This window comes from Phyllopteryx taeniolatus, chromosome 5 (assembly GCF_024500385.1).
Source record: "Phyllopteryx taeniolatus isolate TA_2022b chromosome 5, UOR_Ptae_1.2, whole genome shotgun sequence".
NCBI lineage: Eukaryota > Metazoa > Chordata > Actinopteri > Syngnathiformes > Syngnathidae > Phyllopteryx > Phyllopteryx taeniolatus.
The window spans coordinates 29366718-29394490 of record NC_084506.1 but is presented as its reverse complement, the minus strand read 5'-3'; the positions used below and the strand labels follow the sequence as shown (position 1 = coordinate 29394490).

General features: G+C 40.9%; 2 protein-coding genes and 1 long non-coding RNA gene across 5 annotated transcripts in view; 2 read left to right on the top strand and 1 right to left on the bottom strand.

Moving 5' to 3' along the window:
* pidd1 (p53-induced death domain protein 1) overlaps window positions 1-2033 on the top strand; it is a 13047-nt gene extending 11014 nt beyond the window's left edge. For both annotated transcript variants that reach the window (XM_061774621.1, XM_061774620.1), the window contains exons 15-16: window positions 242-497; window positions 1544-2033. In XM_061774621.1, coding sequence (XP_061630605.1) covers window positions 242-476 — 235 coding nt within the window. In that variant the 3' untranslated portion in view covers window positions 477-497; window positions 1544-2033. The remainder of the gene's footprint in view (window positions 1-241; window positions 498-1543) is intronic.
* Window positions 262-8157, bottom strand: LOC133478504 (uncharacterized). The gene is made up of 3 exons (XR_009788700.1): window positions 8053-8157; window positions 7453-7881; window positions 262-392 (listed from the first exon to the last, which is right to left on the bottom strand). It is a non-coding gene; the product is annotated as an uncharacterized LOC133478504 (long non-coding RNA).
* On the top strand, window positions 2388-27773 carry slc25a22a (solute carrier family 25 member 22a). Of its 2 annotated transcripts, XM_061774623.1 has the most exons (11): window positions 2388-2562; window positions 12371-12585; window positions 12668-12793; window positions 12875-12930; window positions 15985-16075; window positions 16852-16906; window positions 17827-17887; window positions 22108-22252; window positions 22325-22479; window positions 22558-22633; window positions 22742-27773. In XM_061774623.1, the coding sequence occupies exons 2-11, from the start codon at window positions 12566-12568 to the stop codon at window positions 22893-22895; spliced, it is 939 nt and encodes a 312-aa protein (XP_061630607.1). In that variant the 5' UTR covers window positions 2388-2562; window positions 12371-12565; the 3' UTR covers window positions 22896-27773. The 2 variants fall into 2 exon arrangements, with proteins under 2 accessions (XP_061630607.1, XP_061630608.1); XM_061774624.1 differs by lacking the exons at window positions 2388-2562; window positions 12371-12585 and adding an exon at window positions 15212-15324 and having other exon boundaries at window positions 12712-12793.

Below are 27773 nucleotides of genomic sequence, written 5' to 3'. Positions count from 1 at the left end.
TGGTCAGAAAATGATAAATGAGGTGCATTCATGTTTTGCTGTTCTAATTTAGATGCGCCCAAAGCACTTTCCAATGCTATGTGATTCATCACACGCACATTTCATACCCAGATGGTGGCTAATATCACTATGTAGTACCACTACTGGTTGTATCAATTCTTTACTCCCTGTTGGTGCTCACTGCAGTCATTAACTTATGAGGTGAAATTTATTTGGGACATTCTGCTGCTCTTCTCACCAGGGACAATCTTGGAGCTCTGGTACTGGACATGCTCTTCCACTGGGCCAGAGGACAGAAGAGCGCCGGGCCTGGGGCGGTGGCTCGATTGATGGCAGCCATGATTGAGAGTGGCAGGAGGGATCTTGCAGATGAGCTTGAAGACATAGTCAGTCTGGGAAAGCAAAAATACACTGAGTCATTGAGGAGAGTGGGTCTGGAGGCCGAGGAGCAGCCCCTCTGTGAAGGCCAACAGTAGAGAAGTTCTCACTGCGTACAGGTAGCATTCGTTTTTTTTTTGTTTTTAATTTTTACAAATTTATTTATTTATTTTTACGTAAGCATAGTATGCACATACACTGATGCATCTGTTTTATCGAACGTGTCAAACAGTCACCTTTAGAAAAGTGCATCAACTGGTAGACATATCAATCATGTTATAGAACTTTTGTTAAGATGGTTAAGATGCTGAGCAAACACGAGCAGCTGTTGAGCTTTCTCATAGCTTTGACCCATATACATAAAGTTTACTTGTCACGAAAATTACTTTAGCTGCTTGGGGGTTACGCTACATAATACTCCATCCATCCATCCATCCATCCATTTTCAACACCGCTTATCCTGGTTAGGTTAGGGCTACACCCTGAACTGGTCGCCAGTCAGTCGCAGGGCACATATAGACACGGACAACCATTCGCACTCACATTCACACCGTCACTGAGTGGGAACTGAACCCACGCTGCCTGCACCAAAGTCAGGCGAGTGTACCACTACACCATCAGTGACTTCGCTACATAATACTAATTCAGAAATTATGACTTTCCATTGAATACATTGAGCACTACTATTGTACAAATATTAATTAAATGTTACATAGCATTTACTTGGAATGGGATGACCCTTTCTCCCATTAATTAAAAAGGGTAACCTCCACAATACTCCACTGGCTGTTGTCTGCTATTGCTTATTTAATGATCGACACACATCTCAGATGTAGCGTAGCCATATTTGGACAGCGCATGTTTGTTAATATTTTTTTGTGTTGTTTTATTTGTTTTATAAATGTCCCCAATTGGTGTATTTCAGTGATGTCAAGATCACATTGTGCAAATCCTATCTGTGTGTTTACACTGCACTTGAATTGGCAGATACAGTACCTGTTTCGTATCAGATTTTTATCGTTGGAAGAGGCCTTATTCCAATCTGATGATATCTGATTCCTTTTCATGGAATTTTTTTTAAAGTTTATGCTGCCATGAAGCACATCTGAATTGTGCCACTTGAAGCGTGGTGGTGGCAGTATCATGCTGTGGGGGTGTTTTTCAGCTGCACGGACAGGACGACTGGGTGCAATCGAAGGAAAGATGAATGCGGCCAAGTATATCCTGGACGAAAACCTTCTCCAGAGTGCTCAGGACGTCAGAACTGGGCCAAAGGTTCACCTTCCAACAAGACAATGACCCTAAGCACACAGCTAAAATAACGAAGGAGTGGATTCAGAACAACTCCGTGACTGTTCTTGAATGGCCCAGCCAGAGCCCTGACTTAAACCCAATTGAGCATCTCTGGAGAGACTTGAAAATGGCTGTCCACCAACATTCACTATCCAACCTGACAGAACTGGAGAGGATCTGCAATGAGGAATGGCAGAGGATCTCCAAATCCAGGTGTGAAAAACCTGTTGCATCATTCCCAAAAAGACTCATGGCTGTATTAACTCATAAGGGTGCTTCTACTAAATACTGAGCAAAGGGTCTGAATATTTATGTCTGTGTGATATTTCAGTTTTTCTTTTTTAATAAATCTGCAGAAATTTCAACAATTCTGTTTTTTTCTGGCAATATGGGGTGCCATGTGTACATTAATGAGGGAAAAAATGAACTTGAATGATTTTAGCAAACGGCTGAACTATAACAAAGAGTAAAAAATTTTAGGGGGTCTAAATACTTTCCGTACCCACTGTATTTGTTGATGTATTTTATAAGGCTTTGTCCACTGCTTTTCAAGGTCACTCGATCCCATCCCCCAGCCAGCTCACCTAGCTTTTTCTTGTGCACATACAAAATGTGTGTACTTCCACTACAAAACCACTAGAGGACTCCTTTTTAAATACCCCCCCCCCCTAGTCATCCTCCATCCACTGTCAGCTGCACCCTCCCCTTACCTTCCTATCTCCCACCCTCCCTCCATCCCCACCTTACTCCCACCTCCTCTTCCTCCTTTCCCGTTCCCGGTACTCAGATGCTAATAAAACCGGTGGTTAGCCGTTCTGCCAGCCTAAAACATTTACAGTGTGTAAGGCTTTGATTTCGCGTAACCTACACCGGACGGAGCAGATATTTGTGGTATGTACTCAGCGCAGTTTTTTTTTTTAATGTTTAAATGTATTTTTTCATGTCTATGTGGTGTGTCTGATTGAGGGACGCACATGTCCATTAAGATGTTTCAAATCGATACTGTAAATGTAAAAAAAATGGCGTGACTGCCTTTTATGGAGGTAGAAAAATGTACGCTCGACGTGAGAAAGCTAGCTTTCGCCTCGCTAGAACCGGCGAGCCGTGTGCGTGCGATAGGTAGCGACGTAACCACGCCGTTATTTGACATTCCTCATTTTAATACAGCAGCTGTGTGAGGAGGAAGAGTAACATAGATTGTAACTGTTCTGAAGCGTTATTACTGCATATTTCGCAAACAAGCAATGCGCAGTCCAGTAGGACAGGTGTAGCAGCTCGCGTATTTGTGATAAATGTGTTTTAAAATACAATTTGAAACTCAATAATTCCTTGATGTGTACCGGGCCACCACGGTCGTCTTTTGCCGGCTTCCGCGCCTCATCAGCGGCGCTGCTGTGTCATGTGTGCATGGGAGGGACCTTGGTACTGTAGTAGTGAGTAGTGGATTGTGAGCCCACCTACGCCTCTCACTGATGCTCTCATATTGTCACTATTCATTCTGATGAGGCATTATTGCTGATGCTACGGACTGTAGCCTACTGTAAATCACACCAAGATTGAAGAATAAACTAAATTGAGTTGCATAGTCTGTTCATAAAGCGGTCATTCAAATGTGAGAGACTTAGAGTAATTGTTGGTTTTAGTCAGCCAACAATGTAGCCTCACCACCAGTCTTGGCTTATGGCTTATTACAAGCCTTTCTGCCCCTGCAAAACATTCCTGCAGCCATGAAATTATTGATGAGCCAGGCCATTCTTGGTGTAGGATGACATCCTGTACATCCTGATTGGAAGTTTTCTGTAGCATTTGTCCTCCGCTGCACATTTTTCTTCAGTTTAATCTGAATGCAACAGTCCGTGAGAGCATGCTAAAATCCCAGAGGAAAGGACTTTGAATGTCACTTGTACTGGATGTGTATGCTGTGCTCTGCTCTGCTCTTGCCGTGTGAAAGTCATTGAGGTCATTCAACGGGTTTACGGTTGTCTGTAAAGCGAAACCAGATGCTTCAATGCTGCATAGTTTTTTTTTCTTTTTTCTTTTTTCTTTTTGTTCTTTAGGCAGACTCACTCACAATGCTATTGTTATTCCATATCCACACTGTAGGGAAGCAGAAAGGCAGGCAAATCAAGGGGTCACAAGGGATACTGTATGTGTGCCGTCAGGGGAGAGACTAAACTCTACACCACGGCCTTGCAAAGACTGCTAGGAAAATGTTATTTCTTAACCATTGCAGGGGACTCGAACAAGCACATAGCACCTGTGCAGGGAATGCGTTGCTGTGGCCAGCTCACAGCTCTCACTTGCACCGAGAGGGAGATTTTATAGGGAGATTTCAACGAGTTGGTTTATAATCCTCATGCTGGAGGCAAGAGGGAAGAGTAATCAGATTTATCTGTGACACCACAAAATTCATCCCGTTTCCAGGATGAATGCTGTCCTAAAATAGATAGCATTTTGCAAATCACCACAAAAACTAGTAAAATGTAGTCCTTGTAGAAAAACACCTAAAACCCATCCATCCATTTTCTGTACCGCTTATCCTCACTAGGGTCGCGGGCGTGCTGGAGCCTATCCCAGCTATCTTCGGGCGAGAGGCGGGGTACACCCTGAACTGGTTGCCAGCCAATCGCAGGGCACATATAAACAAAGAACCATTCGCAATCGCATTCACACCTACAGACAATTTAGAGTCTTCAATTAACCTACCATGCATGTTTTTGGAATGTAGGAGGGAACCGGAGTACCCGGAGAAAACCCACGCAGGCACGGGGAGAACGGGTCAACTCCACACAGGCGAGGCCGGGATTTGAATCCCGGTCCTCAGAACTGTGAGGTAGATGTGCTAAACAGTCGGCCACCGTGCTGCCCACCTAAAACCCGAAAAGCAAATAGTATCACAAACGTAACTCTAGTCTAGACACTATTCTCGAAGGTTGAACACATGCTGTTGTCGGATGCTAGACAAGTATTTATTTGGGTTTCACAACAGTATTGTTTCTTGAGGAAATAACAGAAATAGAAATATTAACCATCATAAAACCTATACAGGCAATGCTTCAGTAAGGTTTCTCAACTGTTAGAAGAGTTTCATGCTATTTAAAACTAAGATATAAAAACAAAATTTGTCTCAACATTGAGAGCGTAATGTGAAAGTGTATTGTCGCACTTTTTAACACTTGTCACACAAGTGTATAAAGAAGTTAACCACTGAAAAATGTAAAAACAACAAAATACTTGGCTGTTATCATAATTGTCGACACGCATGTGAAAGCGATACAAAAGTATTTGGACATAGCTGAGTTGCTGGTAGTCATTGGAAGGCATTTAACATTTTAATTTCATTAAGGGAAACTTATGCATTTTTTTTCTCACAATTTAAAACAATTCCCAGGGGTCTTAGTAACGTGTCTACGATATACTTTTTGTCAAAATACCCCAATAATGTCATCCTGATCAATAATTTTATCACACTTTATACACTCTATTACTTGCTGAAATTGGCCTGTTTGAGAGAGTGACCCCATATACTGCAGGACCAGAGGTGAGTATTGATTTTGTTACCATCAAGATTGGGGATGGAGCTGTTGGTTTAACAGGCAGAGTGTGGAAAAAAGTGACCTCCCCTAAAGACAATAAAAGGCTATTAACTCATGGAAGCTGCCCTTCATGCAGTACACTGTGTGTACGTGTAACATGGACACATCACCAAACACAAATACAGTGGCACCTTGACTTATGGGTGACCCGATTTATGGGATACAGGGCGTCAGTCAGACAATTTATTTTGTCTTGATTTGCAAGCAAAAAATTGAGATAGGAGTACTAACTATGGTGGCAGTGAACTTTTTATCAAACCTACATGTACTATAGCTGCTTTATACTTCCCTCTGGTGGCCAAGGCATGCACATCAGAAGGAGCAGCACAATGTTCAATGAATGATCATACGATGCACAAACTTGAATTCTTTGCATTCTGTTTAAAGGTCAGCACTGTAGATTACTATTCTTCTTATTAAAAAAACAAACATTTTTGTCAGTGTTTTTTTGGGGTGCTGGAACTGATTAATGGCATTTCAATTCATTTCAGGGGTAAAAATTATTTCAGATACAAATCTCTAGTTACTAGCATTGTCAATGAATGAATTAAATTCACAAGTCAAGGCACCACTGTACTCGCTTCCACCGTACCGAAAACGCCACCAACCATTGAAGTATGTGCCACTTATCAGAAGCTAATACCTTTCGCTAATACTAATATTTGCATAAAAATAAAAAAAAACTCAATACAGCTCTGCTTGCCTTTTGGCTTTGACATAATAATAGCAGTGGCTGCAGCTTCAATGTGCTCTTGTAAGTTTTTCTGAGTTCTCACACAAGATGTGGACATCTTGCATTGCCGCAAAAAGCCAAAGAAAAAGCTGAACACTTCAGAGTTCATCATTTAATATTCTGAACTAAAGTCTCACGAGATGTGCTCAAGACAGTTCAAAGTTCCGTGAGAGCCTCCACTGTAATTGTTCATGAGAAACATAAGGTCTCCAGATGTGAGTGTGAAAATTAGAAAATTAGAAACATTGAGGTCATTTTATGAAGTGTTGCTTTATGAGACAAACAAAAAAACATCTGTGACAGGATTTTCAAGTAGTCTTCAGCACGTTTCCTGTGACAAGTGCTGATCACATCTGTCACTGGTAATAACAGCCCACTCTGCACTAGTAGTTTTTTTCTTTCATTTGATGAAGTTTTTTGTCGAGGCGCGCTCACGTGACAACCTCAGCGCTGGGCCACTTCCTGTAATGATTCACCAAGTTACACTGTCAATGAGTGAGGGTCCTATTCCACTGTGTTAGCCACATGAGGACTGAGAGGCAGCCAAGGAGGCGTGACACGAGGTACTCCGATTTGAATGAGTGGAAAGAATTTACCTTGTAAATTAACTAGAGGTGATTTGGGCTCCAGATTTTACAGCTATTACAGTGTTATTTCTATCCTTTTTGTGAGTGTTCTACTGCACATGAATGAGAGCTGATCAAATCAAGCCGCCCTGTTGTGCTGTGTCATCACATTTTACTCGCCTTATCTGAGCCGCCATTGAAAACTCAATGTCACTAGGACACTTGTAAATGTGCATACTTTTTACTTTCTTTGCAATTGGCTCACTAATTTTGCATAGCTATACAACCTTTCAGTAAATATGTCTTTTAAATGTATTACATTTTAAAGCTTGTAAATCTCAAATGTTTGTAAGGGATCTACTGTTGCGATGTAATAATTATCAATGGCAATCAATTCTGCCAGTAAATATATTTTAATCTCCTTTTAACAAATCTTTGCATTTGTTATATATATATATATTTTTTTACCATAAAGCTTGTTTAGGTCAATTACAAATTTGAACATTTAGAAAATACTCATATTAATGTGTGCATGATTCTTGTCCAAGTATTTTACTCATTAACTTTGTAAGTTTGTTATTTATAAAAAAGTACATTGTGCAAAAAAAAAAATGACATTGTTAGACACTGACTTGGTTCATTTTACACAGCAACTGTTTTATACAGTACAGGAAATCCTCGATTTACGAACGAGTTCCGTTCCTACGCTGGCGACGTAACCCGAATTTCCGCGTAAGTCGGAATTCACAGTTAAAGTCGAGATTTACGTCAAAATACTTCGTATAAAGAAACATTACAATACATTAACATATATATATATATATATATATATATATATATATATTTACAAATACATTAAAATAAAAAAATAAGATGCTGTACTTACCATTACTGCTGAGAGGTGCATGGAGAAGAAGGAGGGGAGGCTGTGAGAGCTATTGCTGAGGAAGTATGTGCAGGTTCTACTGGCCTCTCCACCTTGGTGAAGTACTGGCAGATGTCCGTCTGGTAGGAAATCTTCCTATTTTCCTCCCAGATCTCACGGTAGCACCGTACACTCCCCTTGAAACATTCAAAAATCGTTCCATATTGGGATCCTCTGCCTCAATTCGCACCATGGCTTGTTCTAGAAGTGAAAATGCCTCAGCTATGCCCTTGGTTGTGAAATGCCTTTCTTCTGGGGATTCTGTGGATTCGTCTTCTTGGATCATCTGCACTAGCTAAGCAGAAACACTACGGTGCTGGGGACAAAATGGCGGACGAGGCACGGGGGTCGAAAAGTCGTAGGTCGAGTACGTCGTAACTCGAGGACTTCCTGTAACAGTAAAGGTTATTTAACATTTATACGGTGGCAAATAAACTTTAAGAACGTTAATGAAAACAAATAAATTGGCATCAAAATGTCTGCAAATATCCCTGACTATATTTTAATGAAGAGAAATATCTAATCATGGACAAACAGTTTCCTTTTTAAAAACATGCACACCTAATGCAACTGTATTTTCTAGCAGCAACAGCAACTGATTCATGATGAACATGAAAACTCACAGAGCAATATTACGAATGTCACATGATTCGCAAACTACTTATCTTTAAATGATGATCCTTGAATTTATTTGAAATGACAGGCATAGAAATGACCATACTGTGTATACTGTGCCTTTAACTGTTTGTTTTGTGTTATCATGACATTCTGTTCTTGTTGTTTTTCTCGCTTCCTGCCGCCATCCTTGTGAAAGGAGCAGTATTTATTGGCTCATTGTTGAAATGATGAACAAGGGTCACAACAAGAGCTGCTATCTGTCAGTGGGCGCACTCACCGGTTTTATTGAACATGTCCAATGGCTGCTTTAAGTGCCTGAGTTCAAGGTTCTGAAGCAGAGATTACTTTCACAATCACTCTGACTAATTGTTTACTGATCAGAGCTTATGTCTAAAACAGTGGCGTCAAACATATGGCCTGCGTCCAGAGCTGGCACATCAGGGGGTCCATTCCAGCTTGTGGGGATAGAGAACACATTCACTGCTATTTTTCGATAAAAGTAACTGTTGTTACTAATTTTGTCCACTGCAGGGTACATTGACGACCACTTAGCACTTGAATGACGTTCTGAAATTGGCTGCTACTCATGATTTGACACCTAGGCTAAAAGTTTCAGGAGCAAAGTAAGCCTGTTTCATGCTAAATGTTTTGCCACCTTTGCACTACAGTTCTGTGAAAATAAATACCTCCTGTAGAACTATTTTAATACATTGAATATTGCAAAATGTCATTCAACAGCTTCAGTTCAAAAGAGGATGGTTTGGTGGTGGAACCCTTTTTTTTCTCCATGCTCTGCCACAACTTGTATGTATTTTTATGTATATATTTACATGGTAGGCGGAGAAGTGCATCCTCTTTCTGAATAGTTACCACTTTAGTTTGTATGCTGCAATGTGTCAATTGAGGTTGTCAAGATTTCCAGATGGATGCGGAAATTTACGTGAATTTAAAATGCTTTGGCATAGCTGTTATTTGTAGTTTATTAAGCCACAAATATACTGGTCCGGCCCACTTGAGATCAAATTGGGGTGAAATTGACACCCCTGATCTAAAGGGACAAACTCAAAATATACTGTATGTGTTGGTGTCTTAGGTTCCGTTTGTCTTGTTGTTACATGATATGCACCAGGGCATAACAATCCTAAAATGTCCGTTGTCTGTAAAATGATGACGTGTCATGCAGCACAATACTGTTCAACTGCAGTCAATAATGCATATATGCATATTGTAAAGTAAGGGCCAACTGCCACACAGGAGACGTTTATTTGATACTTCTTCTGGATATCGCCCCTGACTGGCGACTGACTGACTGACAATAAAAAATGACAACACATTTCTGAAACTTTTTTCTGTATCTACAGCAAAATGTAATGGGTTCCTTTTATTAGCCACCCATCTACAAAGTCCTCTCACCTTGTGTGATTTGTGCATACTTGGAATAATAATCAGTTTTGATGAATTTTAAATTATATAGCAAAATAACTTATCTTAACTGTTTGAAACCTCATCTACAGACAGGTAGATTTAGACCTCTTTTATTGGCTCTCATTACACTGTACAAGTGTACCAATGTAGTGGTTGGTGACTGTACAGGTACATGTAGAAGGATGCAGTTATGTGGTGTCTGGTGGGAAGTAATTCTCGCCTCAGTTTGCATCCCAAAAAGAATTCATCTGGGATTTGGTCGGCGAATGATGGCACTGTGCACACGTTGCACAATGAGGCCACTTGTCTCGTTCACACTGGCTCCGATTGTCCTGACAGCACAAAAAGACTGTAGGTCAAATAAATAATGTACTGATGCGCCAGCGCGGTGTGATGATGGACGACAGTGGACAAGTTAAGCTGTGGGCATGGCTAAAAAGATGGACAATGCCCGATTTTTGGGTGACTCATGCAATTGTGTACAACCCAATTATACTCTACTCAGACATATGTAGTACAGTTTATGTAGACCTCTCTAAATTAGGAATAACGTGGTGATGAGTGCAGTCATGCTATGTAAATTTCATTTGAAGAACAAAGATCCAACACACAGATATTTATTTAACAATATTATAACTCATCGTAGTTGTAGTTGTCATTAATGTATCAGCACGTCACACAGCAAGGTGTATCTATCATTTCGGTTTCCTTAAATACAGATGTAGAGATGAAGCCCTATATGAAAGTCTTACATTTGATTTTTCTTTTATGAAAACAAAGGCCTTAATTATGCTTAAAATGTTTACTTAATCGTTAAGTCCACAAAATGCTTCATTGTTGTCTAAGCGACCAGAAAGTTTTTTTTTATTTTTTTAAATATAGTTAGACAATAATAAACAATAACCATTAAAAAGTGAGAATTATTTATATTTTATGTCCTAAATGTATATCTTGTCATAGTGGTTGTTGGCTGTTCTACTAGAGTGGCTCCAACTACCGGAGCCAAATTCCTTGTGTGTCTTGTAGCATACTTGGCCAATATGGCTGATTCTGATTATTTTTGTAAAAACAGAACTTGCATTGGAGGCCATTCGATTGTGTAAGTGTAGCTACTTAATGTTGTGCCAGATGAGTTGCTCATTAATAGACAAACCAAAATATCACACGGTTAGCTTAAAAAATATGAGGCCCACATTCTAGGAAAAAACGTGATGTTCTTTTTCAAATACACCACAACAGAACAAATGTGAAGGTCATAGGAAAACACTGATGACATTTTTCACGTGTTTGTATTTCCAATGTGAGGCTGGTATTCACCACAAACACAATACAAGTATGTTGCTTTTTCTTTTCAAATATTTCCAATGTTAAAAAAACGTGAGTTACTGAATAAAAAGATCTTGTCAGAAGTTTCCAGGGAGGCAGCTTCCTGACCTCATCTGACCCCCCTACTCCACATACACAGTACACACAGTCTTTTTTTCCACCTCTGGAGAAGGTGGGTGGTTAGGGGTGGGAGTTGGGGCGGGATGGTTTGGGGGGGGGGGAGGTTCAAGCCATCCAAGCTAAACACACCAGACCACAGCTGCCCGCATGTTATCTGCAATGGAAATATTCTTCCTCGCTGTGCAATCTGTCCAAGGAGAGTGTGATGGGCTAATGATATTTGCTAATGTGGGGGGTACACAAAGAAACCCACCAGTCAGCAGTGATTCGGAAAAGCTGAGAGTCGTGACTCGTGACTGAGGCGCATTACTAGGGGGAGGCCGGCTTTGGTCTCCTGCAGAGGCGGCCCTTGATTGGTGGATACAGGGGGGTGGAGAGATTGAAAGTGGGAAGAGGAAGCATCTTCACACAATGAAGCACAGTGTCAAAAATAGGGAGCATCTTGACATATTTAATGTGTTGGCAACATTGCTTCCTCTGTATGACTATAGTGTGTGCATAAAATATTAAGGTCTTGTGGAACAGAATGTACTGGAGTTGATACAATTAACAAGCCACACCATAGCAACACGTTTATCTTTAATATGGCATCATAAGTGTCTAATTAAGTTATTTTGTGCTTGTTTCTGCTAAATTAATATATTTTGACAGTTTATATTTTGATTAATACTATGAGCCTAATAGTCATCTGGATTGGAATCTGAACTGTGTAGTCAGTTTGAGTGACACAGTGACGGGTTCGTGTGAAGGCAAGGTGGCACAGTCAGCATCCATCTTCCACCACTGAAAAAATGATATATATATATATATATATATATATATATATATATATATGTGTTATTATTTGCAGCCAAATCAAATCAGGTTGATTTGTTGGATAAAGCTTTTAATGTTAATGCATCCATTAATAAGATATCTGAAGATTTTCCTTTATGAAGATAACAAAAGAGATTATTCCCCAAAAATGATTTGAAATATGAATGTCTGAGTAACTATATGCCCTAGGCAAATACAATTGTTGTGTTTGACTGGGTTTGAGCATATTCTTACACCCAAAGCAACCTTTCCTTGCTCGTGAATGTCAATCTTCCTCCTGAAAAAAGAAAAAAATTAACTATTAAACTAACATTAAACTTAGTTTTCATACATTGCATTCAAATTTTAGATAATTTGAGCTAGAATTGGCTATATTATTAGATCAGCAAATTGTGTAATTTTTTTTGGAACACCCTGTTTATTGTGTTTTATTGTGGTTGGAGTACACATTGGGGCAGTAATGCACTCAATCTATATACAGTATGTATGTATTTTTTTTAATCAGCATAAATATTTTCAAACCTTTTAAATGCAACTTTATTTTACTGAAATATCTCTCGACATATCGTTTCAGATAGCCCCTAACTTGAACTACAGCAACAAGTGCAAGAAGACAAAGCAGACTAAAAATCATCCTTCAGAATATATAACCCCCCTGAACTGCAAGACCGTTCTGTAACAAACAACCAAATATATAACACTACTTCCCCCACCATCCACAGTTAACAGACACTTTGACACAAAAGCGAAGAGCCAGGGCTTCATATAAATGGCTAACAAGCAGATCAGGTAAGGTTGTGCGATAAATACAGTTACAGCAGCACATTGGCCTTGTTTTTATCTTGCACATACATTATTTTGTCTCTTTTAGTTTGCCTGCCAAATTGATCAATGGGGGTGTTGCTGGTCTAATTGGAGTCACCTGCGTGTTTCCCATCGACTTGGCCAAGACTCGCTTGCAAAACCAGCAAAATGGATCTCGCCTTTACACCAGCATGTATGTCGTATCTTAACACATAAGACCTGACGTCAGCATTTTTGTGTAACATTCCTCGTCCGTTGTTGTTTTTAATTTCAGGTCAGACTGCCTTATCAAGACCATCCGGTCAGAAGGATATTTTGGGATGTACAGAGGTAAGTTTGGAAGTTGAGGAAAAATGAGATGAGGATTAGGAAAGCAAGAAGAGTCAAAGGACATCAAATGCATTGACAACTGCAGTGCAGACAATTACAGTCAAACCTCTGATGTCAAACGCAATCTATCCCAGAATGCTGGTCAACCTCCAATTAGTTCCTATTTAGTCTCACTTATCCCATCCATTCATTTTCTATAGCGCTTGTCCTTATTAAGGTTACGGGTGGGAATATCCCAGCTGACTTTGGACAAGAGGCAGGGTACACCTCTGAATGGTAGCCAGCCTTTTTAAAAAAAAAAAAATATTTTATTTTTTTTCTCAGAATCAGAATCATCTTTATTTGCCAAGTATGTACAGAAAACACACAAGGAATTTGTCTCCGGTAGTTGGAACCGCTCTCGTACGACAACAGACAGCCAATTGACAGAGAACACTTGAGACAAAAGTCTACCTATCCTGTTCAGCTGTTAGGTCAAGCAAAATGGAGAATCTGTATCCCTTTTATGCTGGAACAGTTTTACTGCGCAACAGGAGAGTTCTTTTTTTAAATATATATATATATATATATACTGCCACTGTGAGCACGGTGGACGACTGGTTAGAGTGTCTGCCTCACAGTTTCTTAGGACCGGGGTTCAATCCCCGGCCCCGCCTGTGTGGAGTTTGCATGTTCTCCCCGTGCCTGCGTGGGTTTTCTCCGGGTACTCCGATTTCCTCCCACATCCCAAAAACATGCATGGTAGGTTAATTGAAGACTCTAAATTGCCCGTAGGTGTGAATGTGAGTGCGAATGGTTGTTTGTTTGTATGTGCCCTGCGATTGGCTGGCAACCAGTTCAGGGTGTACCCCGCCTCCTGCCCGATGATGGCTGGGATAGGGTCCAGTACGCCCGTGACCCCACTGAGGAGAAGTGGCTCAGAAAATGGATGGATGGACTGCCACTGTGGTTCTTTGTATTATGATGGAAATGTATTGAAAATTTCAGTTGGACAGAACAAGGTTTTAAAGGGGAGTGACAGAAAGAAAAGGAAATTACAGTGAAAAAATAACAAAATGATGCAGAAAGTAAAGACGACCAAAGGCAGGACACTAAATGTAAGAAAGATAAACAAAATAATTTATTATATGCATCATACAATGTCACGTATTCAAGTATTGTATAGGGCAGTAGTTCTACTTCTGAGGAAAAAACAGGACAATAAAGGACAGTACAGGACAGGACAGGAAACGAGCAGGACAAGGGTAGTGGACCTGGCTGTACAACTGGAGTGTGATGGGAGTGGCTATGTAAATTTTAAATGGTAGCCAGCCAATTGCAGGGCACATGTAAACAAATAACCATTTACACTTCCGAAATTATAGAGCAGGGTGGGAAAACTGTGGCCCGCTGTCGACGTACTGCCCATTGAGCATTTACATCAGAGCTCTTTAATATTTGTTGAATTAATGTATTCCGTTTTGTTCCTAAAACTGATGAATTAAAATACATTTTGTAAATTCATTTATTGCATGAAATAATTGAATTTATTTATTATAAATAATTGCACAAAAATGAGTAAAATAAACTATTGTACATGATGTATATATTAATAATTTATTTGATTAAATAGTTAGTTAATTTATTATAATTGAATTGATTCTAGTCAAATTAAAACATGAGAACACATTATTATTAAAAGAAACTATTTTACAGACATTTTAACTTTAAAATGTTTTTGTTTTTTTACCTCATCTACAAATGACCTAGCTCATCTCTCTGTTTTAAAAAATGTAATGTGGCCTTTGAGCACAAAAGCTTGTCCACCCGCAATTTAGAGTATTTAATGAACTATGCATGTTTTTAGAATGTGGGAGTAAGCCAGAGTACCTGGAGAAAACCTGCACAAATACAGGGATACTTTGTAAAACTCTACAGAGCAGGGCCTGAAAGCAAAATTCGAATCCAGGACCTCTCGCCTGTGAGGAAGACGTACTAGTCACTTCCCCATACAAAATAATGAAAACTGAACTACAGTAGTCTGTTTCAGGGTCAGACTGCCATCATAAAACTTAACCTTACAGGCAAATGTTTGAAGTCACATTTTAACATCCTTAACTGTCACACAAGTGTAAACATAAATCTACTTGGAATTATATTAAAACCTCAGAACAATAAAACTTATGTTTCATGAAATACACTTAGGTTTCGCAATATGCTGACATTTTGTGCAACTTTAGAACAATGGCTCAGGTGGTTGAGTGGTCGTCTCCCAACCAAAGGTTGCACGTTCAATCCTCAGTCCTCCCGTGACCGTGTGGAAGTGTCCTAGAGCAAGATACTGAACCCCCACTTGCTCCTGATCCTGCGTCATCTGTAGGTGAATGAGGAGACAGCGCTTTGAGTACCTTGAAGGTAGAAGAATGCTATATATGTGCATCTCAAAATATTAGGATATTGTGGAAAACGTAATTTATTTCACGAGTTCAATTCAAAGTAAAACACCTGTATTATATAGATTCATAACACATAATAATTTTAATGATTAGAGCTTACAGCTAGGGAAAATCCAAAATTCACCATTTTAATAAATATGACATTAACAATCAAAAGGATTTTAGGTGAAGCAATTAGGTTTAAAAAAAAAACTAAAGGCCCTCTGCACACCGAGCGACACGGCCGAACGTGAACTGTTGTACAGTGTGCAGGGTTCTGCAACTAGTTTTCATGAGTGGCCAGATCGTCAGCCATTAGTGATGCTGCGATAAGAAATTTTGAATTGCAGGTGGACGGCTTCGCAACGTCACAGAGGTAACGGCCAGTCAAAAGTGCCATGTTGTACCACATGAGCTTTTACAACAACTTGTACTTGCAACTTGTACCGATACAGTAGATACAGTATACTGATTAGTTTTTACAAAAATACTTCAATATAATTATTTTTATCATATGCACCTGTGGTGAAAAGAATTTAGAGGTTCCACTGAATTTGGAAAAAACATCAGCCCCCCATTACTTCCGCTCCTTCTTTCTTCCTCTTCAATAATATATGCTTTGCCACTTTTTTCTCCCCAGGTGCGGCGGTGAACCTAACACTGGTCACGCCAGAGAAAGCCATCAAATTGGCTGCCAATGACTTCTTCAGGCATCACCTCTCCAAGGATGGGTGAGGGATTAACACACTTCCAGACTGCTTCTCATTCACACAGTGATTATCGCATTTACTAACATGTAACGGAAGCGCCAGTTAGTCCTCTGCTCTTCTTTCATCATTACTGTGGTGCCAAACATTGCATGGCAACGGTTTACATGTAAAGAGTTACTGATATGCAAAACACCAGAAATCTTGTCTATAATTCTATATTCTATTCTATTCCATAGGTGTCCTAGGTTTTTACAATTCACTGCCCCTCATGAGATAAAGCTGTGTTTCCATCTTTGTAGTGATATACATTCAGACTGATGAATGATTGACTTGTCTTACCCAGCAGCTTGTCAATTATTTATCCTCCCTTGTGTCTGGCCTGTTGAAATGGCCGACGAAGAGTCACAGGTGGTGGAAAGTGTGTTTTCATCAACTACAGAAATACATCTTGACTCTCACGCTCAGTGGCATGCAAGGGAGGTGGGGTGTAACAGGGCGGTGGCTACGGGCATCCACCCAGAGGGGGTCATCCAAACCCCCCCCCCCCCCGTCGCAGATCGGCTTCAGCGGCCTAAAGCCCTGTCCTGTAGATGATCGTCTTTAGCACGCATCAACAGCAGGCATCGATCGCCCCACGATTGGTTTCATGAGGAATCAACATCCGGTGTGCATCGATAGCCCCCCCCTCCCCCCCGGTCAGGGATCATACACTTCCCCTTTGCACGCCACTGTGCTGGACTGCATGCCTTGCATCCGAGTTCACTTTTTGTGTATTTATTTGCTCATTGTCTCTCCAGAAAGCTCACCTTGCTCAAAGAGATGCTGGCTGGGTGCGGTGCAGGCACTTGCCAGGTGAGTAATTGAGGTGATGCTTGAATTGCATCCTGCTGTTCTCCATCTGGAACTGCTGCCGCATTAAGCAATGCCAGTGTTTGTAGAACATCACATCTCACACTAGTCAACACTACATGTAAATCAGTTTGAAGTTTATTCTTTGTCTCTGAAAGTGTCATGAACGGAACAGCGGATAGGACCCAAAAATGCACAACTCCAAAACAGATGGACAGTTTCCAAAAAGAGAGGTTTAATAGACGGGCATAGGTCGGTACACAGGCAGGCAATCCAAAAGAGGCAACAGTATCCAAAAACATGAGGCAAAGAGGCAAGGTCGATAATCGGAACAGGGTCAAGCCTTACTGTGAGTCTATGACGTGGAAACAAGGAATGCTGGAACGCGACAACAAGGTACAACGAACTGGCAACGAGAGGAAATGAGACACGAGGTTATATACAAGGGGTAATTAGGGTGAACGAGGCACAGGTGGTGAAGATGCTCACAGGAGCAGGTGTGTGTGAAACAGGGGGGAAGACAAAACCCGGAACACACACACACACACATGACAGAAAGTCTAATTGTGTTATTATAATATAATAATATATTATAATGTGAGGTACACTTTGCTCGGCTACGTGTACTGTGTGACTCAAAGGCCAATGCCCTTTGCCAATAAGGGCAAAGGCTTCACGCCCAAAGAACATGATTAGATTAAACGTTGCCAACCTTGGATTAAGATCATAGCTCTAAACATGACCATCTCACCCTTAATCCAGTTAGCTGGTTACTCCTGTTTGGATGACAAAGGAAAACAAGGGCTGATATTTCCAGTAGCTAAAAGCTCGTTGGACATACTTTACAGTGAGGTTCATAGCAATGAATGAAATCACATTTTCTTAAAAAAAACTTTTAACATGTAATCTTTGTACCGTTGTAGGTTATTGTCACCACTCCTATGGAGATGTTGAAAATTCAGCTCCAAGATGCTGGACGTATTGGTAAGGAAATTAAACTGTTATGATGACCTCGTGTAAGTACATAAATTGGAGAAATAGTGTCCCCATGTGGTCTTTTGAGGAGATTGCAACAATTACAGCTGTCCTTGTTTTGTGGAGGCTACTGAAAAATGTTAAGCCAAGAAAATTATTTTGGAACTGTAGAAGACCTTTTTTTTTTTTTAACTTTACTAACTTTCTGTGGTGTTATACATGTTTTTGTAGTTTTCTATTAATGGTTATGGTTACGGGTTAGCTGGAGCCTATCCCAGCTGACCTTAGGCGAGAAGCTGGATACAGCCTGGACTGGTCGTTAGCCAGTCACAAGGCACATCGACAAAGAAACCGTTGACATTGACTTTCACACTAATGGACAATTTAGAATCTTCAACTAACCTAACATGAATCTGAGAGGAAGCTGGAGTACCTGCAGAAAACCCATGCAAGCACGCTTAGAACATGGAACTTCACACAGGAAGGCTGTGCTTTGAACCTTAAACATAAGAACAGTGAGGCAGACATTCTATCCACCGTGCTGCATATAGTAATGATGTAATGATATGCAGTACTAAATACGGCACCATAATGCAGCTTACTAAATACAGTGCTGTGTAAAAGTATTGACCCCCTTCTCAAATTCTTACATTTCTGCATAGTTTCCCTACATTAATGTTTAAGATCATCAAACAAATGTAAATATCAGACAAATATAACCAAAGTGAACTAAAAATGCTGTTTTTAAATAGTGATTTATTTAAGAAAAATAAAATCCAAAGTTACCGGGGTTTGTGTGAAAAAGTAATGACCCCCTAAACCTATTAACTGGTTGGGGCATCCTCAGCAGCAGCAACTGATGTCAAGCGTTTTCTAGAACTGGCAATGAGTCTTTCACATCTCTGTGGATATATTTTGACCCACTCTTCCTTGCTGAATTGTTTGAGTTAAGGTCATGCCACTGCATTTTAATTGGATTCAAGTCTGGACTTTGACTAAGACACTCCAAAACATTCAAAAATGTTTTTTTAAGCCATTCAGAAGTTGACTTGCTGGTGCGTTCTGCATCGTTATCCCGCTGCAGAAACCAAGTGTGCTTCAGCTTGAGGTCACAAACTGATTTTCTGGTACCGAACAGAATTAATGTTCCCATCAATCACAGCAAGTTGTCCAGGTGCTGAAGGAGAAAAGCAGCCCAAGACCATCACACTACCACCACCATGACTGTTTCTATGATGTTGTTTTTCTGAAATGCTGTGCTACATTTACGCCAGATGTAACGAGACACACACCTTCCAAAAAGATCAACTTTCATCTTGTCAGTCCGTAAAATATCCTCCCAAATGTCTTTTTTTTTTTTTTTTTTGCAAAAGTAAGACAAGCCTTTGTGGGTTTTTTTTTTTGGTCAGCAGTGGTTTTCGCCTTGGAACTCTGCCATGGATGCCATTTTTGCCCAGTCTCTTCCTTATTGTTGTGTAATGAACACTGACCTTAAAGTGGCACTAAACAGGCCCAAAAAAAAGTCATGTAAATTCAACACACCACAGAGAAATGTTAACAATCCTGCCAAATTTGAATGAATTAAAAAAAACCGTCTAAGTATAGCGGCACGTTGGACGACTGGTTAGAGCGTCAGCCTCACAGTTTTGAGGTCCGGGGTTCAATCCCCTGCCCCGCCTGTGTGGAGTTTGCGTGTTCTCCCCGTGCCTGCGTGGGTTTTCTCCGGGCACTCCGGTTTCCTCCCACATCCCAAAAAACCCAAAGTTTAGGGTTTCCCCCGCCTCCTGCCCGATGATAGCTGGGATAGGCTCCAGCACGCCCGCGACCCTAGTAAGGAGAAGCGGCTCAGAAAATGGATGGATGGATGGAAGTCTAAGTATATAAAATCAGCCTTCAAAACTTGAATAATAAGGGTCATCTCTCAGCTCTCAGGCGCTGTGGGCATATCGAATGGATGCGCCAAAAGGAATCACACATACTGAAGGGGTGATAGCTTATACGATGTAAAATCACGTTAGGAGGCTCAACTTCTATTCATCCATCCATTCTCTGAGCCGCTTCTCCTCACTAGGGTCGCGGACGTGCTGAAGCCTATCCCAGCTGTCATCGGGCAGGAGGTGGGATGCACCCTGAACTGGTTGCCAGCCAATCGCAGGGCACATAGAAACAAACAACCATTCACACTCACATTCACACCTACGGGCAATTTAGAGTCGTCAATTAACCTACCCTGCATGTTTTTGGGATGTGGGAGAAAACCGGAGTGCCCGGAGAAAACCCACGCAGGTACGGGGAGAACATGAAAACTCCACACAGGCGGGGCCGGGGATTGAGCCCCGGTCCTCAGAACTGTGAGGCAGACGCTCTAACCAGTCGATCACCGTGCCGCCTAATGTTCAAACTTTATTGTTTTAAGCAAATAATCATTAACTTATAGCTTAATTTTATGGCTGCAACACGTTGCAAAAAAAGCTGGGACAGGGTCATGTTTACCACTGTGTTACATCACCTTTTCTTTTAACAACATTCAATAAACGTTTTGGAACTGAGGACACTAATTGTTGAAGCTTTGTAGGTGGAATTATTTTCCATTCTTGCTTGATGTACAGCTTCAGCTTTTCAACAGTCTGGGTTCTCCGTTGTCATATTTTACGCTTCATAATGCGCCACACATTTTCAATGGGAGACAGGTCTGGACTGCAAGCAGGTCATTCTAGTACCCGCACTCTTTTACTACGAAGCCACGCTCTTGTAATACTTTTTCACGCCACTGTACGCAGCATAATGGACAAATGGTTAGCATGTCTGCCTCACAGTTCTTCGGTTGAGGGTTTGAATTGGCTCAGATTTTGCATGTTAGGTTAATTGAAGACTGTAAATTGTCCTTAGGTGGGACTTTGAGTGTAAATGCATGTTTGTCTGTGTGTGCCCTACAATTGGCTGTCGACCAGTCCAGGGTATACTCTGCCTCTTGCCAAGTCAGCCTTCAGCTAACTCACAACATTCATGAGGACAAGCTCTATAGAAACGGGATGGATATTTAAATACTGTAATGTCTTCATAGTGATATAATGAGTGAAATTCTAGGGTTCACTCATAAAATTTGTGGCTTCAATATGCCTTAAATTTAAGTTACCAGTTATTGTTCCTTTCCCTCTACGGTAAGTGGGTACCTGATATTGTATTTAGTATTTTATTGTGTAGCCAGCCAGCGTAAAACATGGCCAACATTTAAACAAAAATAACACTGTACATCATCACAGACTGACCACTGGGCACTGAGATTGGCCGTTGTCCAGTCTTACTTACCCCCAAGCCCATGCAATAATCAAAGGACAAATGAGCCACGTGGCTTCAAAAAATTATCAGCGGGGGAGAGTTAAGAATATCACACCTAAGAATTTTCCAAAATGGCACTACTTTTTTGAAACAATACTTCCTGACCATTTAACCTGAAGCTTTAAGTTATGATCCCTCGTCTGATCCGACATTACATATTCAAAGAACAAAGTGAAGTTCGTATCAAGTATGCCATTTATGATCTTGTATACCACAACCCGATCAAACACGTCACGACAATGAACTAAAGCCTGAAGGTTAAGTTAGGCTAGGCGTTTGGTATACGGATACGCAGAAAAGCCAGGCAATTTTCAGGTAACTAGACATTGCACTCTCTCAAATAGTTCTCTATCCACTTTTAAAAGGGAGAACATATCTCTCACATTTCCATCTGGGTCTTACAAGAGACTAAAACGTGATTTTTCCCTTTAATCTGTACTGAATTAGCCCACACGGTGGGCGACTGGTTAGAGCGTCTGCCTCACAGTTCTGAGGACCGGGGTTCTATACCCGGCCCCGCCTGTGTGGAGTTTGCAAGTTCTCCCCGTGCCTGGGTGGGTTTTCTCCGGGCACTCCGGTTTCCTCCCACGTCCCAAAAACATGCACGCTAGGTTAATTGTCAACTCTAAATTGCCCGTAGGTGTGAATGTGAGTGCGAATGGTTGTTTGTTTGTATGTGCCCTGCGATTGGCTAGCAACCAGTTCGGGGTGTACCCCGCCTCCTGCCCGATGATAGCTGGGATAGGCTCCAGCACGCCCGCGACCCTAGTGAGGAGAAGCGGCTCAGAAAATGGATGGATGGATGGATGAATTAACCCATAAATAATCCTAACCAGATTTGTTTCTATCATTACAATTATTTTCTCATAAATGTTTCCTGTGGTGCTTAGCGGCTCAGAGGAAGCTGATGCCAGAGTCAGTGCCAGCAGGCACCGTGGAACCCAAGTCACCAACTGCAATGCAGCTCACCAGACAATTACTGAGGGAAAAGGGAATTGCCGGATTGTACAAGGGCCTTGGCGCCACATTGCTCAGGTAAAACAAAGCTGTCACAGCAGTGGTACTTTTAGTAATGCAATGTATTTCACATTGTCTTCTGTTTCCTAGGGATGTTCCATTCTCCATCATCTACTTCCCTCTTTTTGCTAACCTGAATGACATTGGAAAGCGAGGCACAGAAGGACCCGCTCCGTTCTACGTATCCTTCATATCGGGCTGCTTAGCGGGGAGCACGGCTGCCGTCGCAGTCAACCCGGTCGACGGTGAGTGGCGAGCCTGAGAGCTTTATTGACGCAACGTGAGCTGACCTGATATTCTCATCCAAACCGTGTGCGCTGCAGTGATAAAGACAAGACTTCAGTCTTTGAACCGGGGGAGCACAGAGGACACGTACAGCGGAGTGACCGACTGCATCAGGTGACCTCATTGTGTCTTCACTGCCGCCGCTTATGTCATGTCTGTGTCTGCACAACACAATCGTTGCGCACCAGTTTGTGTAATAGTTTGTCGTTATGGGCTTTCTAGGAAAATCTTACATAATGAGGGCCCATCCGCCTTCCTGAAGGGGGCCTACTGTCGAGCCTTGGTGATCGCGCCTCTCTTTGGCATCGCCCAGGTGGTCTACTTCCTAGGCGTGGGCGAGTATCTCCTCAGCTTCTTGCCTAAAAAGGACAAGTAGGAAGCACATCTTTTTCGCCCTTTCCTGCCCCGATCGCATCACACCGCCGCCTGCGTGAGAAGTCATCTCATTCTTGCAGACCTTTATGTTTGTATTTTTAATGATCATGTACTACATTTTGTTTCAAATTTGTCTCGAATGTCTGAATCATGCAGGACGGAGCCTCCGTTTGCTGCCTAGCTGCCTGTGTTGGCGCTAATCAATCTTGATATGAAGCCACAAGCATCAGTTTGGCTTTCTCAAGGAGGGTGAATTTTTAATTACTACATATGTTGTTTTATATTATGATTGTTGAAATTTCAAGGTAGACTTACTGCCCTTGGTCGCTGCAGTTTTTCAAGCTACTCTTTACCTGATTATTTAAAACAACGCTCCTCTCCCAATCAAATAGACTAGTGATGCATTAAAAATAGAATAGTGCAACTACCTTAATCATAAGCACACATATCAAGATTTTTAATAACAAAGCTATTCAGGATATTTCTCTATGCTTGTGTCTCAATGTACACTGAAAAATATAAAGGGAATACTGGATGAATTAAATGTTCCGGTGGAAAATATGTATTTGGATGACATCGTGTCATTCTTTGACAACAAAATAATGTTAGCGTTATGAAACTCAAATCATACATCAAAGTTGAAACACATCAAAGGCTTATCCAAGTTCTGTCTCGGTAATGTGTATGGCCTCCACGTGCATGTATGCGCTGGAAACATGCAGATGAGTGTCTTGCGTTCTGGCAGTGCTATATTGAGAAGAGGTGTTCAGGTGTATTTATCTGTCTCCTGGTATCTCGTCCACACTTTCGACTATACTGGTTACACAGCATACCTTCTGGCCATGGCGATTTTGGATGTGTCATCCTGGACGATCGGCACTGCCCAAGCAACTTGTGTGGGCTGCAGATAACACCTCATGCTTCTACTGGGGGTGAGGGCACTGGAAACATGCGAAACTGGGCAAATGTCCCATTTGCACAACAGCCGTGGAAACTGATTCACAATCGCCATTTCTCACAGGTTGATATCCCTCATGACTGACCTAAAGTTACATTGGGATGAGAATGTGTTCCCTTTATCATTTTTTGGAACAGTGTAGTTCAGGGAAAGTGTTGATGTGATACCAGCACACCTGAGAAGCCACAACCCTTAAACCATATGATGAGTTTCATTAACACAGTTTATTTTTTTGAGTAGATCAGATTCCATACGATGCGTCCACAGTAACTCTACTGTTCACCTTGTTTCAAAGATCCTTCTGTGTCGTGTAGACAGGGGACAGAGTTAGGAATGCTGTCAGAACCGCACGCACACACAATCACAGAATCACGTTGCTTTAAGAAACTTTGCGCCACAGAGCAGTGTAAAAGCAGTAGTTGAAATCAAAGAGGGGTCTCAGTAACACTGATATCATGAGAATATATTGCACATTTTATTGTAAACAGTACAGTCACTTACTGTGGAAGGCATTTTTAAATCATTGTTTACAGAATAGTTCAGTGGATGTTGATGTATCAAACTTATCTGAACTTGAATTCACTGGCAGGGCCTAAAGAGCAAATGACAAACCTTTATCATGAAATCCAATATCAAACCAATGTTTGTTTTGTTGACCAAACATACTTGTGGATGTGCTTGTTTGCTGTAGCTGCCCCTGTTGTATCTCAACGCAAACCCTGCCATTGGTTTATCGAACCGGAGATCAAGGTGACTTTGATGTCTTTTTAATCCAATCACATTCCACTCGAGCGCCCATTTTGCTGTATTGTTGTACGGTAGATATCAGATGCAACTTTTGAATATTACTCATCGGTGGGGATAAGAACTATATATCAATGTTTCTTTTGATGGGTGGTATGGCACTGTATGTTTTTGTGTTGTTGATGTGTCCACCTTGACTCTATTGTACATATGCAGATGGTATTAAGTCTATGCTTTTAAGATATATTGTTTGTTTTGTACATTATGGCTTATTTGCACACCTACCTCTCCCACCCCCCTTATCCATAGTGTGGTAAATTTGTGTTATGATGAAGGAATGCAACACGCATAATTTGCCAAGAGGTATGCAATCAGGAACACGTGCTTGGAGGTGCCAGTATGTTTTAAGTCTGCAGGTATTTATGGAAAACTGTTTTAATTGTTTTTATTTATTCATAACCTTGACATTCATCTAAAAGTCCAATGTTGTAGTATGTTCTTTGTCCTCACGAGTAAGACAATTTAGAGCACTAGTAGATATCTAGGCGCACTAGTAGAATGACTGTCTTGCTAGTCATGTTTTTCCAGTACTCGTGGTACTTTTGGCTTACTTGTACACAATTAAACTGTAATGGTAAACTATGGAAAGCTGTTTGAGCATTTATTCGATATCAAGGGGAAAAAAAATCCATAAAGACGCCCATATTCTATCCTTGTTTAAGAATTTATTTGATATCCCTGTACTTGTAGGACGAGTTGGGCATACTAGAATGACAAATGCATTTTACTACTTGTAAGCAATGGCGACCCATTTAAGCATTTATTTGATATCCTACTAGTATACATGTACTACTAGTGCACTCTTTGTCCTTGCTACTAATAACAGAATTATACTAGTTAACATCTAGCACTTCATGCTAGTCCTGCGTAGATGTTAACTAGTGCACAGTTTTGCCTCACTAATAATGTATGTCTTTGTAGTAAGCCAAAGTTGTCCTACTATTGTGCAGAAATGTCAAACATATGGCAAGCCGTTTAAGCATTTATTCGATATCCTGCAAGTGCACTAAATTGTCCATGTACTACTACACTCTTTGTCCTCACTATTAAGACTAGCGACGTTTCCAGGACTATATGACATTTCTGCACACTAGTAGAACAACTACAACAACTACACGTTACTAGTATGTCAAAAATGTTCACGGAAAAACCTACTAGAACACCTGAACTTTATTTGGGGTTCATCACAAGCACTTTAAATGGTGGCCGGTGGGTGCTGACTTCCATTTAACGTGATCCTGACTGCGGTTGGTTAATTCTGAACACAGCCACATCCCCAGGTTAAGAAGGTGTGCACACTTGTGCAACCAAATTATTTCAGTTTATTTTTCCTTCCCCTCTCAAAAAGATCCAAGTATTATAGGTTATAGGTTAATTGTGGGAAAATTATTGAAATGATATATCTTGGTCTCATTTTTTTAATATCAGAAAAACCTGGCACTTGAACAGGGGTGTGTAAACTTTTTATATCCACTGCAGTTGTCCCACTAGTATACCAAAAGTTTTCCTACTAATGTTCAGAAATGTCATACAGTCATAGACGCCAGTAGTGGGAAAAAAAATACAACTACTAGGAACACTACTGTGCTGAATTGTCTTAGTAGTGAGGACAAAGAGCATATTAAAGTACATGGACCTTACGCAGGATATCAAGGATATGGAATAAATGCTTAGCGGCTTTCCGTAGGTCTCACGAGTCTCACTGTTGTCTATTCCGACCAAATGTAGCGTCATATAATGGCGATAGGACTATAATAAGCTCCATGCCAATAGACTTTGGCCCTACTGAAATGAAGTGTTCCCTGGACGAGGCCAACGGAGACCCGCTGACTCGAGACTGTAAATGTAACATCAGTCAGTTTTAGAACGGTGCTCGCTCCATTAGGTGGCCGCGCTATGATGGAGATGCTACGATAGCGACTGAATCACACGCAGGCAATTGTCAGCAGTCTTAAAGCACAAGCCATAAGGTCACCTGGCACCTCCGGCCCTAATGACTGTAACAGCTTAGCCACAAGGAAAAATAGCTTGTCTAAGCTCATTTCCGTAAATGACTATTACGCTTCTCTCAACATTCCAAATACCGTTTTCATCTCACATTTGCTGTTCTTGTGATTATGCCTGTTTTGTTTGAGTGGCGATAATTTGTTTTTAACCTTTCACCTGTTTTATATTATTTTAGCTTTGACAATGTTGTGTAAGTCATGAAGCTTTACTTACGCCATGAATTATTGCTGACCTTGTGAATTTGGTTACGTGAGTGCGTGCGTGTCCGGACAAGTGTACTGTAGTGTTGTAGCTGATGTGTAGTGGTTCTCTTTGCTTGTGTTTGTCTGTCACACTTGTGTGCCATCTCTCGCTCCCCTTGCAGAGGAGTTGTACTACACCAAATGTACGAGGACTTTTGAGTGGGACGCGAAATCACACGTTGATCCCTGACGATCCCAAAGTGTGTGCAGATGTGAACTGTATTTAAGTTCATTTGAAATGATAGAGGAGTTTTCTTTATTTTTTTTATTTCGGGGTTGAGTCAACATAAAGAGACCCTTGTGATGGTGTGCACTAACAGCAGTTATCCACAAAATATATATTGCCTACATATTCTAAATGAATCAGATATAAGAATGTAACTTAAGATATTATCAGATGTATTCTTTAGCCAATAATTTATCTCCAGATTTATTGCTTTACACTTTCACCTAAAACTTAGATGTACACAACACAAAACCAGCTTACTGATATGCAATAAGAAGAAGCGGCACACACTAGTAACAAAAATAAACTTGTCAGCATCACCATAATGTATAAACAATGTGACCAGGGATCTTCTGAACCTTTTTGGGGTCTGACCCCTCCTCAAGACCTCTGTTCACTTCCTCCAAGAGGAATTGTGAAATACACAGCACTTTAAAACAACAACAATCCCCAACCCTCCCACCAATGTCACCCACACAATACCTCTATGACATCGAGGGTGTTTCTCTTTGTGTGCAGTGATTGACACATGTCCTATGCATTGTTTACGATGCAATAGTAAAAAAAAAAAAAAAAAAAAAAAAAAGATTTAGTGTTTCCTGTCGCGATTTGCTGTTCAATAAACTGACTGTCCCTAAATCA

What these genes read in the sequence shown, in the direction of transcription:
- slc25a22a (XM_061774623.1), top strand. Translation starts at nt 12,566, where the DNA reads ATGGCTAACAAGCAGATCAG. An exon ending in TCTCGCCTTTACACCAGCAT is followed by an intron (nt 12,794 to 12,874) that starts GTATGTCGTATC and finishes TTTTAATTTCAG; the next exon opens with GTCAGACTGCCTTATCAAGA. An exon ending in CGCAGTCAACCCGGTCGACG is followed by an intron (nt 22,480 to 22,557) that starts GTGAGTGGCGAG and finishes TGTGCGCTGCAG; the next exon opens with TGATAAAGACAAGACTTCAG.